Source organism: Phyllostomus hastatus, unplaced genomic scaffold, assembly GCF_019186645.2.
Source record: "Phyllostomus hastatus isolate PE091 unplaced genomic scaffold, TTU_PhHast_1.1 phas_scaffold_1674, whole genome shotgun sequence".
NCBI classification, from domain to species: Eukaryota; Metazoa; Chordata; class Mammalia; order Chiroptera; family Phyllostomidae; genus Phyllostomus; species Phyllostomus hastatus.
In genome coordinates, this window is record NW_025334011.1 from 9,923,929 (window position 1) to 9,937,426 (window position 13,498).

The window sequence follows — 13,498 nt, forward strand, 5'->3', positions numbered from 1 at the left end:
ATTTAGTGGTTGATGTTTTTTAACTTATTTGACAAACTTCAGTACTTTCTCATGTTACAGGAATTTCTAAAAAATAGTTTTCTCAGTTTGATCTATCTTAAGAGTAGAAACCCCAAGCTTGTAAATTTCCTGATGCATTTAGTTTTCTACCTGTTTTATCTTCTCTCTCCTTGGCTGTACAAGTTTTCTTATAACTCTTTCTTTCCTCTGAGATCAGGCTCAGTCTCAGGGAGCAATTACATTTAAGATCATACCCAGTATCAAAGAGGAGACACCATCTAAAGAAGGCAAGGTAATCATTACCTTAAAATTTTATTTTGCTGGTGCTGGGGGGCAGTTGGGGACTAGTGTTTTTTCATCTAATATCTATCCTCTTTGTCATGGCAGGTTCATTTTAATATTCCACTTTTAAAAAGTTGTTCTTAAATCAAAGTTAGAAGAACCTTGGCCATTTTATATATTTGACACTTATTCATTTTAAATAAAATTTTTCTCTAGATGTTTATCAAAGCCCTCTTTGACTATGACCCTAATGAGGATAAAGCAATTCCCTGTAAGGAAGCTGGGCTTTCTTTCAAAAAGGGAGACATTCTCCAGATTATGAGCCAAGATGATGCAACCTGGTGGCAGGCGAAGCATGAAGGTGACGCCAATCCCAGGGCAGGCTTGATTCCTTCAAAGCACTTCCAGGAAAGGTGAGCTCTTGGCACAGAACGATGGCCTTTCTGCAGCTGACCTTTTGTTCTCTGCAAAATACCACTCCAGCCTAGTGGCGATAAAATGAGCACCCAAACCTTGCCTTAGCATCCTTTATCTCTCAGGTTTGGATTTCTGTTTTCAACTGGGAATAATAACCAAAAATAATACGACAGTACCAGGTCTTATGCTGTTTTTGTTATGAAACAAGTTGAAAACAACACATTAGTATCTAAAACTGTATTGATGTGAAAGATGGCAAAAAGGAAGAGTGATTTTTGGGTAGAGAGAATTCAGAAAAATTTTGAAGTAGAGAATTTATTTCTTAATTTGAATAACTTTCCAGCTTTTTCTCAAGACTTTTAATATTTTGGTTTTATATTAATCTTGGGTCTGCACTGAAAATTGATAGGCATATTGACCTTTTCCCCCAGGAGACTGGCTCTGAGACGACCAGAAATAACAGTTCAGCCTCTGAAACTTTCCAACAGGAAATCATGTAAGTTTGTTAATAAGAATGCAGAGTGCCTCATCTTGGTGTTTATTTTTGATTATTAAAGCAGGTATTTGTGGTAGAATAACAGGTCATATTGCCTTGTGAGAGATCTTGGATCATTATTACACAGGAACCAAAAAATTCAAAATTAAAAATTTAAGTGAATCTTTTGATGAAAGAAGTTTAGGAGTTATTTATAATAAACTCATGACTCTTTAAGAAAAGAACTAATAACTACTGTTCCCTTTGATTTCTGAATTTAGGCATTTTATTTCTCCAGAGTGAGGCAGTTTGGGTGAGATATTTCTTGGTAATGATTAAGGGGAAAAATTCACCACATTCTTGGACACAAAAGCAATTGTGCCTAAGAACAATGAATTGTTCTTCCTCTGAGTTACTTGCTTATCCAGAAATCATAGTAACTTTGACCTTTAACTTGTCTGTTTGGAGTTATTACCAGACTAGATTAAAGAAAATAAAGGTAAGAAAAAAGATATAGGATTACTGAAAAAGATAGTGTAGATTTAGTTGAATTTTTTTTCCTATCAACACACCTTTCTCTCAGCTTCCATTTACAACCCATGTCTCTTAAGTCCCCATCCCATAAATTTCCTGCTTCATGTCTTCTGAATGTTTCATGGTTCTATGTATTTTAAGAGTTAAAAAAAAAACTTTGTTTTCAGCATTCAAATTATACATTAAAAGGCAAAATGGGCAAGTAAATGGTACTAGAATTTTACGCCAACATCTGTTTTTAGTATTGTTAAATTTTTCACATCTCCTGTTATTTCTGTCAGTTTGTAGAAGCTTATAGCCCAGGAATTACATCATAAGAGAGCCAAACTACAGTCGGTATAAATCTCCCAAGCAAGCAAATACTTCAAGTGCAGCACTGATTCAAAAGCCTGCTTGTTCTTGCTCTGCTAAGTCTGGGCAGAAGGGGAAAAAAAAACTTGTTGTAGAGTGCCACAAGTATTGTGACATCAGAAAACTTCAAGTTTAACCATAAGGCTGCACTTTAACGTGTGATGAATTTTCACTGGCATCTGCCCAGTTGAAAGGACCTTTGAGGCATCAGTCTGACTTGCAGTGTGAGGGAGTTTAAATTTGGGGTCTGCATACTTCTAATATATTTGGTACATGTGAGATAAAATATGTATAACCTGAAGATGAAATAAATGTGACTTTCCTTGACTCTGATCCCATACACAAATTTGTTTGAGTGTTAGGCAGTTTCAAAATGTACAATTTGATATAATTATGAATTTTTATTTATTTAATTTTTTTGAAATATGTTTGTTTTAAGAACTGTACTAAGTGGATAGGTTGTGTTTTTAATACTTCCCAGACTGGTTTCAGTATAGATATGCATGAATGTGAGGGGGCGAGGGAGGGGGGGAGAGAGAGAGAGAAAGAGAAAGAGAGAAAGAGAGTGTGTGTGTAAGTAATAATTGTAATGCAGGCTTTTTTTGTCTGTTTATTTGCATAATTTTTATATGTTAATGCTTAAGTAATTGAATCCAAGAAATATTTATTCCAGGATTTATCTCTACTGAAATGTTATCATTTGGATGTTTTAGTATTTTTTCTTTTTCTGCCTCTTGAATACCATTTAAAAATATTACTGATCCTCCTTTTTCACCCTTTCTTCCTTCCTTTTTTTCTTTTCTTTCTCTCTCTTTTTTATTTCTACTTTTTACTAGATTTTGATTCACTGAGAGATGCATTGTTTGTTGACATATATAAATACTCTTTTAAGTAGAAATAAATCTGGTCAATATTATCTAAATTAAGTCACAATATAATATATGTGACTTTGTTCAAAGATACAGTGTATTTCTATGAAAATTAAAAAAAAATCTAGTGTCTTCATATTAAAGGAACTAAAATTCCATTTGAAATTTTTTTGTTGTCTCAGAAACCCCTAAACTCAAAAGTTATGCAGAAATCATGGTGCTGTTTTGGAACATATTAAAAGGCATTTAAAAGCACTTTGTTTTATAACCTTTGTATTTGATAGTGGTTCTTTATATAACTTAATTTGGAAAGGCCACCTGACTCAACACTTCCTGGACCTCAACATTTGGTACTTAGATTTTTGGAATAGGACATTCATATTATCATACCATGTGCTAAATTATAGAATAAAACTATGAAGAAAAACAATATAAAATCTTTTATTTTTATGGCTTTGAATAGTAATTCATTGAATAGGCTTTAAGAAAAGCATATAATTTAATGTAAAATTTCTAAAAGAATAATTGTGTCATGTTGGTATTTATAAATTAAAAAATACTTATGTTGATAAAATTTTTACAAATGTACTTAAAACCTAGGAAGTCATTGTTAAGTATTGAATTCAGAATAATGACTTTAGTGTGTATCAAATTGACCAGTTAACTTTTCCCCCACAAATTGGTTGCTCTTACTGTACTCTATTCTTTATTTGGTTCACAGTGTATCATTCATTATAACTTCAATCTCTCCATGTAAAGTTTGCACGTAGAAAAAGTTCATGCAAGATGGGTCTGAACTATAGGGGTTCAGTTAATGTCAATATAGAAGTAAAAAGGAATAGAGAAAAAAGGAATATTAATTTTGTATTTATGTTTGTGCTGGAGTGCTGGATCCTGGCTCCACAGTAAATAAAATCAACAGCTGTGATAATCCTGACTTCCTCTGGCTCTAACACTACCATCCTAATGCAGAGCTCTTAAGTGTGGGTGATGTTCATGTTTGTTGCTTGGTCATTTCCTCCCCTTAGCTTACACACATAGAGAAAATAGTCTTCTTAAATAATTTGCCTTTTAAAATGAAACATACCTAACTAAAAATGAAAACATAAATTCTTAAACATTACTAAATCTTAGAAGCTTGATATGAGGACTCATGTCCTCCTGTTTTTTTGGAAGAATACATTGGCCAACAAAGAAATTATTAATAGATTTTGTGTCTCCTTCCTCCCTTTTTCATCTAAAAATAGGTTCTCACATAAAAGATTTATATTAGTAATAGAAACAGAAGAGCAGACTCAGATGTCTCATAGGTTTTCTTTGATTTGACTGACTTTTAGATTACTCCATGAAAGAGGTTAAGTATTTCAGAAATGAGTAAGATTGTATATTATGTCTTAAGTTGTATATAGGAGTGGTTTTCATAACAGACATGGCAACTTGTAATTTGTGTGTTGATATAACTTAAAGTACTCAGTGATTTTCTGCAAAAAGGTTCTTTTAAATAGTTTGGTTGCATTTATTAAGCAATACTATATCACCTAACCTTTAAAAAGAATTATGAATTTCTTTGATTACTTGAAATATTATTTGTTTACTTTCTATTGAAATCAAAGTATTTAAGTTAAGAATATCCTCCTAATAGCATAAATATTCATTTAACTTTAACTTCAATAGGGTGATATTTATATTAAGTCCAGTTTATATGGTATTTGAAAAGGCTCTTATTCATATAGTGTATTTTACAGCAGAATATTCAAATATGATATTTATTTACAGTACTTAGTTTCCACTTTTAGTTATCAAAATATAAATATCTGAAAATTTATAACACTGCTGATTGAATAATATCAATTAAAAATTTTCCTTTTACAAAAGAAGGTGAAGGGATTGGCTAGAGAACATATATGCATAACCCACAGCCACAGACAATGAAGGGATTGCCTGAGGGAGGGGAGCAGAGATGGGTGGAGGAAGACGAAGGTATAAAAACTGAGACAACTGTAATAGCATAAACAATAAAATACAATTAAAAATAAAAATAAATAAAAATTTTCCTTTTAAAACATAGCTCTTTTAGAATTCTTGTAATTAAAAAATCTAAAATGTATATTTTTTTGCCTTTTAAAGTTGGTAAAAACATAAAATACTTTATTTTAGAGTTTGTTTTAACCAACTGTGATTGTTATCACATGGGTAAAAAAATCTTTAACAGCATTCAAAAGGTACCTATTCAAACAGGGTGTAACCCTATTTGACAAGCATTTTGTTGACTGAAGATCACAATCTACCATCAATAGAATTCAAACACTGAGTAAACTAACAGGTTTGCTGTATGTGGTACCTAGTTCCCGAAGGCCGAATATTTGCAAATGATAGATACAACTTTCCAAGTTGAGTAAGCACCTTCTTCTTAGAGTGTTAAATAATGTTTATTTAGTGAATTCACCCATAAAGTTAATTCATAAATTAAAAGTCAAATCAAAAACTAACAAATAGATTAGATGGTTTATGTTCTTACATTAAATTTGGCTAAAACGTTGTCAAACCTCTTGTTAATATTGGTGGGATTTTGTGTAGCACAATGGGATTTTTAAAAATGCTGAAAAATATTTTTCCCCCTAATACTGACTCTCTTTGGGAGATGCCAAAGGTTAGCGTTTGTGTGGAAAGAATCAAAATGGGACCGAGCTGTAAATTGCACGTCTGACTACTTCATGTCACGCGATGGTTGAGGTGAAGGCCTTTCTAATTTTAGTGCTCACTTTTTGTCTCAGTAAACTGTGTTCTTAGTCTATGAAGATATACTAAGTAAAGTGTTTTTAGTGTACTTAGTATAGTGTTTTTGCTTGTAAAACACTATCAGGGGATGTGCTTTTAGCTCCTCCAGGTGAAGGATTCTAAGTCACACTGTTTCTTGCCTCTTGTCTGGGGACCCAGAACCATACCCGCAAGAGAGCTGATTAACAGTTAGTGGTGTAGTCAGTCGTCACAGATTATTGCAGACTAGTAGGGGAGACTGCAGTGTGGGAAGAAGGGGAGGGCCATTTCTAGGGTGTGGATTTAACTTTACCCCTGTGAATAATATTACACCTATTTCTTCCCTTGTCCAGAGTTTCAGACATGTCCCCTTCAGAGAAACATCCAGCATTCTGGGAAAGTTTTCTCCTGCCCTGTCGTGCAGAGCTATCAGGTGTTTTGCACAATAGCCTTTCCACTCCATTCTCTGGAGGCAGCAAAAGCGCACTTTATGACCTGTTGTCCTCCTTGTGCTGTTTATAATTTTCCCATCCTCCTCTTCGATGCTTGAAGATGTAGAGTGGATTTCTGATGAGACTGGGGAGAGGAGACAGGTTGAAGTTGGGGGCTTACAGAGCAAGAGGCTGACGTGGTAGGAGGAGGTGGAAGTAGACAGGAAACCTGAAACTTATTTTCCTTAACCTCTCCCCTGTCTTGTATTTTCTAGCTTGAAGTTCAAGAAATTAAAAAGTGATTTTGTTGTGATAGTGAAGTATAGTGATTAAAAACTCACCTAATGCCAGACTACATGGATCCAAATCCCAGTCTGGGCACTTCTGAGACCTTCATTTCTCTGTATCTCTGATTTTCTCTCTGTAAACTGGGGATAATAGCATTTGCCTCATAGAGTTGTTGGAGAATTAAGTAAGTTCATGCATTAATGTGTACAGAAAAGTGCCTTACCATAGTAAAAATCACGCCAGTATCCCAACTCTCTTCCAAGATCAACCTTTTATGTAGTTTTCTTTCCTCTTTGTTTAAACATGGTAAGTGTAAGCAAAAAAAAATTTTTCCTACTGGATGTTTAAGAAGTATGAGACTTTCTGTTGGAGACACATATGTGTTTCATTAAGCTAAAATACCATTGTCTTCCTACTTAGGTATTGCATGGAAGAGGCACTCTTTTTATGGATTTATGCAATATATTCATGACTTTTTGTTAGACCATGAAATATACATATACTATATGTAATGTAGATTAGAGGTGTTTATTTTTATTGTGAACTCACTGATATTTTAAGTTTTTTGTGTTTTGTGCGTGTGTGTGACATGGCTTTATGTGACACTGGTTCTCTAATCAATCTGTCTTGCTGTTCCCATCAGAAAATACACTCTGTGTTAACTGGCTACTTTCTGGTGGAGTATCTGAGATCACAGACTGATCAGTCTTAGCATTGCTCATATTATTTTCACTACGCCTGCTTGCTTGGCTGTGCTAACCCATCTCACATGGCTTATTGTTTGTTTTCTAGTAATCTGTTTAGATGCATACTGCATTTCAGCACTACTAAGGAATGAGTGTGAATAAACTCACAATGCGAGTAACTCATAATAGAGGCCTGAATAATAATGGTGTGCTTGTCATTTTTGCTAACAGTGTTAAAATAGAACCAATACATTTTGAGGATCCATAGGTATTTGAAAGTAAAAACACCATGGTACACACTTTCTTCGGTGTTTCTTTGACTGCCATTCTGCCATTTGGAAACAAAAGGGAGCCAGGAACTGTTCTCATCAGTCCCATTCCCTCTATGAGGTCATGTATGTTCTACTTTGACTCATGGTTAGATTTTGCTTCTGCTAAGTTGCCAGTTCTTTATCCACTTTTCCTTCAAGGTGAGTCTCTTAACTCAAACTTTAATTAATTCTTTAACTCTGTCCTATTAGTAACCTAAGAAATGTTTAGGATTACTTTTTAAAATACCTTTCATTAAAGACTATACTTGCAGGGATCATTTCTATAGTTCATTAAAATACCTTTCATCAAATAATATAGGCAGGATGAAAATAAAACTTTCTGTCTGACTCATTTCACATGTGTAATAAGTTGATAATTGGCAGAATATTATTCAATTTCCAGGATACTTAGACATTTTATAGGTAAAATTAGTTGTTTTTAAAATGTTTTCTTTTACTATTTTTATCATGAACAGATTAGTTTACAGACAGACTGGTCTATGAAAAATAAATATCCCCTTATCGAGGGTATTATTTTGAAAAATACCGAGAGTATGTTCCCCCATTTCTGTATTTAATAAGCTCTGTGAAGGCTTTGTGTTTGTACTGCTTATGTATGTACATTCTTTTTAGACCAAGACTACAATGCAGTCTAAAATGTGGTTTTTCAAAAATTCTATTTATTTGTTGATTAATAATTTTAAAATATTTAAAATACATTTGTTTTTTTCCTTTGGCTTTTCTAAGATGAGGAAACAGTTGAGTGTGGTAGGTGGATCCCCCCCCCCTTGGATGCCACATCTTCCTGCTTTAATTGTGTTTTTCTGCACATTTAATCATTTTCTTTTTCATTTTCTTTGTGCTTCTCAGAGGAAATTAAAGGTACATGTACAAAAGCTTCCCTGTGTAGTCTAGTAATTTTACTGAGTTCACATGTGTGGGTTTAAGTTGAATATAACAAGCAGTTTATAAAAGATTATTGTACATCCAAACTTCCAACTTGACAGTACAGTACCAAAACTCATGGTTGGGGCTTGTTTTTGGAAAGGAGTGTATTTTCCTTTTTTGCTTCATTTAGCAAAGATATAGAAGTAGGTTGAAATAGTACATTGTTTTTTCCCTGTCAATATTCTCAAATATGGGTGAATGAAGAAAACAATGTATTCAAATATATTGAAAGAGTTATTTTAATATAAGGATGTGGGGAGATCTTCTCAACTACTTGATTTCTGCACAAGCTGCGTGTTAGTTACAGAAGTTTTTGTACAATGTGGGAAGATTAAAGGCCTAACATCTTAAGTACTCCTTGACTTAAGTTTTTAAGACATACATAACCCAATATTCATTTAATTCCTGGAAATAATTAATAGCACATTATTTTTAAGTGTTTTCATCTGTTCATTTTTGAAACCCAAATAAATGTAGAAATATCATGACTTTATTCCTTTCCAACACAGCATCTCTTCCTATCAAGAGAAAGGATGTATCTTAATCTTAACCTTTCTGTCTAATCCAGTGAGCCAACATAAGTGCTGTATTTGACATATTAGCAAAGAGCCTGATTTACAAAAATAAATTTACTCTGGGGACCAAGTGTTGCCGTTTCCTTAACTGTGAAAGTATAAACATCTCAGGCAAGCCTTTTATAATTTTCCTGGAACTTCAACAAGGAACCCCTGAAGAAGGTTGAAAAAGAGTTGCATGCTGTTTGAAAATGCTACTTTAAACTTAAATATAAAACAATGTTTTATGTTTAAGAGTGGCATTGTAAGGGCTTTTCTCTGCTGTGCTTTACATAATGGTTTTTAAGTGATTTATTTTTTTGCATCTGTGGCTGGGCTTCTAACTTCTGCTTTATTTCTTGGCTTTTGTTCTGTATGCTTTTACACTCCATCCAGAAGATGCTGACTCTGCTGGTAACAACAATGGAACCTATATAGGTGAGCAATTGGCCATGGACGAAGATATCTTTCTTTCTGTTGTTCTTCAAAACCATTATATTATTTTATCCTAAATTAGCACATTTGCATTAGCATGCCATGACATTTCCTGGGGGCAGCATGAAGCTTTATATTCAACAGGCTCAGTGGGTTGGACACAAAGGAATTCATAGTGTGTTTTGGCTATTATTCAAGAAGCTTTCCAAATGCTATATTTTTGTAAACCGCCACATATTATTTTTGAGAAAGGATGAAAAAGCATGTATTTTTGCTACTTTTACCCCATTAACAGTACCTGGACATTTCTAAATTATTTGGCTAGCTGTGACTTATTCAAATCTTCTATCACTTATGTCTTTCTGAAATGTTTTGGTTGTTTTCTAATGATTTATTATTTCCTTAACAACTCTCCGCCCCCCACCCTCACAAATAACCACTGAATGAACAGCTCCAATTATAATTGTGCTTCATAATTAACTTGCTAATCTGTATTGGAAGGAAAGATTTCCAGTTTAGATATGCCCAGGAATATTATAAACAAAAGTCAAGATGCCTGAAATGTTTAAGGCACCAGAATTATCTTCATTCACATTTCACTTCAGACCTTGCCCGCCCTTGCCATGTGCAGCACACCGACAGCTTCTCTCCTTTCGGTCACAAGAGGTGGTAGTGTAGGAACACAGCTATAGAGAGACTGCTTCAGTCTCCTTACCTGCAGTATTTATGTACAGTTGACAGTTGAACAACACAGGTTTGAACTCTGTGGGTCCACTTCCATGTGGATATTTTTCAATAAATATACAGTATCAGCCCTGTATCCCCAGGTTTTGCATTTACAGATTCAACTATTCATAGATTGAAAACAGTATTTTCCATCTGGAGCTGGGAGTTAGTGGATGTGTATGCAACATTCTGTGCCATTTTATATAAGGGACTTAAACATCTGCAAGATTTGCTGTCCACAGGGGAGGAGGGTCCTGGAGCCAATCCCACATGGATACCGAGGGACAACTGAGTTTTGGGGGAGTCAAAATTTATACAGGAATTTTAATTGAGAAGGGGTTGATGCCCTTAAACTGTTCAAGGGTCAGTTGTATGTGATAACATCTCTTGGTTATTGAAGAAATGTGCTGGATGTTTTATCCACTTTATGAAAAGGAAACCGAGCCCAGAAAGTTTAAAGGATTTACTTGAGGACCTAAAGGCAGTAAATGGTGCATCGTGGTTTCAAATCCACATCTATGTAACTAATAGTATTTGGTCTCTATCCTTTAAAATATGCTGGCCTCTAGTTTTTTATTCTACAAAGCAAAAAATCCATGCAAAAATATAGAATATTCCAATTTTTAGCCAGGAAAAAACTATAATTTACTGAGAGAATCGGATGATCAGAGAGAGGTTAAAATTCCATTAATTCCTTACTCATTTCAGAACAACACAGTGTGCCAGATACTCCGTATACTATTAACACCTTCCCCCCTAACATCCTCAGAAATTGTAGCAGCTTAAAGCAGCAAGCACGTATTCTCCTAATTTTGTGGTCAGCGTGGCAGTTCTGGTCTGTTGGCTCGCTGGATCTTTGCAGCCTGGCAGTTCGGCTGGGGTCCGGTTGTTTGGGAGGCAGTAGTGCTCAGCTGGGTGAACTTGTTTCTGTTTCCTGTAGTTTTCTGCCTTCCAGTAAGCTAGCCATTATAGCAGTCTCAGGGTTCCAGAAAGTAATAGCGAAAACAATCTCTGGTATGTCAGTACTGTTGAAGCCTCTGTTCACATCACATCTGCTAATGTTCCATTGGCCAAAACAGTGTCATGGCCAATCCAGAGTCATTTTGAGAGGAGACCACTTCAGAGTGTGGATACCGAGAGAGGTGAAGAGATGGGGGGCCATGAGTGCAAGCTACTACCTCGCAGTGTAGAAAGAGGAGTACCTGGCCTCCTGACTTTAAGGACTTCTGTATTGTCAGTTAGACAGTAAGTGTATGTCCATCCAGTGAAACAGCTGTGACATAAAGCATTGTCTGATGAGTGTCACATAAAATGCTATAATTCACGGGGAGAAGTGATCATCTCAGCCTGAGGCAGTGAGGGACTCAGTCCCACAGGAAATGACAATAAAATTGGGCACCACGGATTAGAAGGAATTAGCAGCAGAGGATGAAGGTAGAAGCAATAGCATGGAGAGAGAAGAGTGTTGCAGAGGTGTATTTAAGTTTAGGTGACATGTATGTGATCAGGCTAGAAGTTTAGCATGGCACTTAATAATGTGAGGTCTTCAGTGACAGGCTAAGTAATTTGTACATTATAAATGTTTTGCCTGATGTTTATACTCACATTATTATTTGTATAAAATTTTATTGAAAGAACAAGACATGGGCATTTAATCTGTGTATTAAAGCATGTAGGAATTTTATAAATAAATATTTAATTAGTAGACATAAGTTTAAGTACAAAAGCAAAGGTGTTCAGCAAGGTGGGTGTTTTTAAAGAGCTTAGAGAAAATGCCTTTAGCTCTGGAAATAACTTCATTGTTCTGTGGACTCAATGATAACATCTGAGAAAAAACTATTGCAAGCCAAATTGCAAGGTGTCAAGATGTAATGGTGGACAGTGAGAGAAAGCAGTTGAGTTCAAGGTGGGTTTTTACAGTTGATGGTAGGAATATTTTAGTGGGAAAGGAAAATAAGATCAATTTTGTAGAGAGAGATAATCGAGCCTGTGGGTTGAAAGTCTCATATAGGACATAACTGGCTGGACAAACCCCCAGAACAGACTAGATTAGATGGAATTGCGACTATGGGAGTGCTTTAAGTAAAAGAATTTGGCATTAGCAGGTGAAGTTAAGCATGTGGATAACCTGTGACTCAGAAAAAATTTTTTTTCTTTCGAATAGGCAAAGGGTTTTGTGCTTCCAAGAGACCATTCTATTTACATCATCCATTTGCATATGAAAATAGGACACCATTTAGGTAAAATGGAAATATCATAAAATAATACAAAACTTGTGGCTCACAATCTTTAGGTTTTTATACAAAAGATGTATTTTTGTTAGACACACATGTTTAAGGAATTTCATATAAAAATTTCTGGCTCCTTTGACAAAACAAAAGATTCAACCAAGCCATTTCTTAACTCCTAATAATGAGCAGAATTGAGTTATAACTGATTCCTTAAATGGAACACAAGTTCTCCAGTTCAACACAGTTCCCACCTCTCCTCATGTCTTGCCAATGCTGAGACGGGATATCAGTAGACATTCTCGTAACACTTCAGTTTGCACTTGTATTATACTAATGAAGTGCTTTCTTATATCCATGTTCTTAACTGTGCTGAAATAAAAGTAACCAAAAAGCATTTAAAGAAAAAAGGGACAATCAGTTTATTTGAGGACTGAATGTTACACATTAGGGTTGACAGAATAAAACTTAAGATTTTTTTCTACCTGTCATTAGCTTCAATAGGATGGTGACTTTGCAAGCCCTGATAAGCTATCCAGTCTGCTCAACTCCTGGTCTTACAAGCAATAGTCATCCTTTTCATAGCTTACTGTGGCAAAGGGAAACCATGGCCGATGTGTTCAATATGTGTGCATAATGATGTTGCCGCTTCCTGGTCTAAATGTTTCTGCTGGCACGTGTGCATTAAGAGACTACTGTGGGTTCATGCACCTAGAAGTTCATTTAGCTACTAATGAAGTAGGGAATATAGCAAGGCACCTGAGAAGAGAAGCATACAATAAAAAGATTTTTTAAAAGAAAATGACATGTGATAATAGGGTGCTTAAAATAATGGTGTCTCTGATAAAAGTTTCTTCTTTTGAGGAAACATTTCAACTAATGACCCTGAAAAATTTGAAACGACTTCTTTTGCAGAGTCAACAGTTTGATTATATTCTCTGGTTATTTATATATATATATACTATTATTATTAAAACTGTATGATAGTAGTTCCCCTCCCCCTTTATTCATTTCCACGGTTTCAGTTACCTATAGTCAACTACAGTCTGAAAATATTAAATGAAAAATTCTAGAAACAATTCAATAAACAATTCATAAGTCTTAAATTGCTCACCTTTATGAGTAGTGTGATGAAACTTGAACCATCCCTCTCTGTCCTGTGTGGGACAAGAATCATCCCTTTGTCTAGTGTCTCCACACTGTGTG

The 13,498-nt window shown here is 34.9% G+C and overlaps 1 protein-coding gene across 3 annotated transcripts in view; it reads left to right on the plus strand.

Moving 5' to 3' along the window:
- Positions 1-13,498, plus strand: part of MPP7 (MAGUK p55 scaffold protein 7) — a 246,821-nt gene that overhangs the window by 166,919 nt on the left and 66,404 nt on the right. For all 3 annotated transcript variants that reach the window (XM_045858056.1, XM_045858058.1, XM_045858057.1), the window contains exons 9-11: positions 218-292; positions 499-695; positions 1,131-1,195. In XM_045858056.1, the coding sequence (XP_045714012.1) occupies positions 218-292; positions 499-695; positions 1,131-1,195 (337 nt within the window). The remainder of the gene's footprint in view (positions 1-217; positions 293-498; positions 696-1,130; positions 1,196-13,498) is intronic.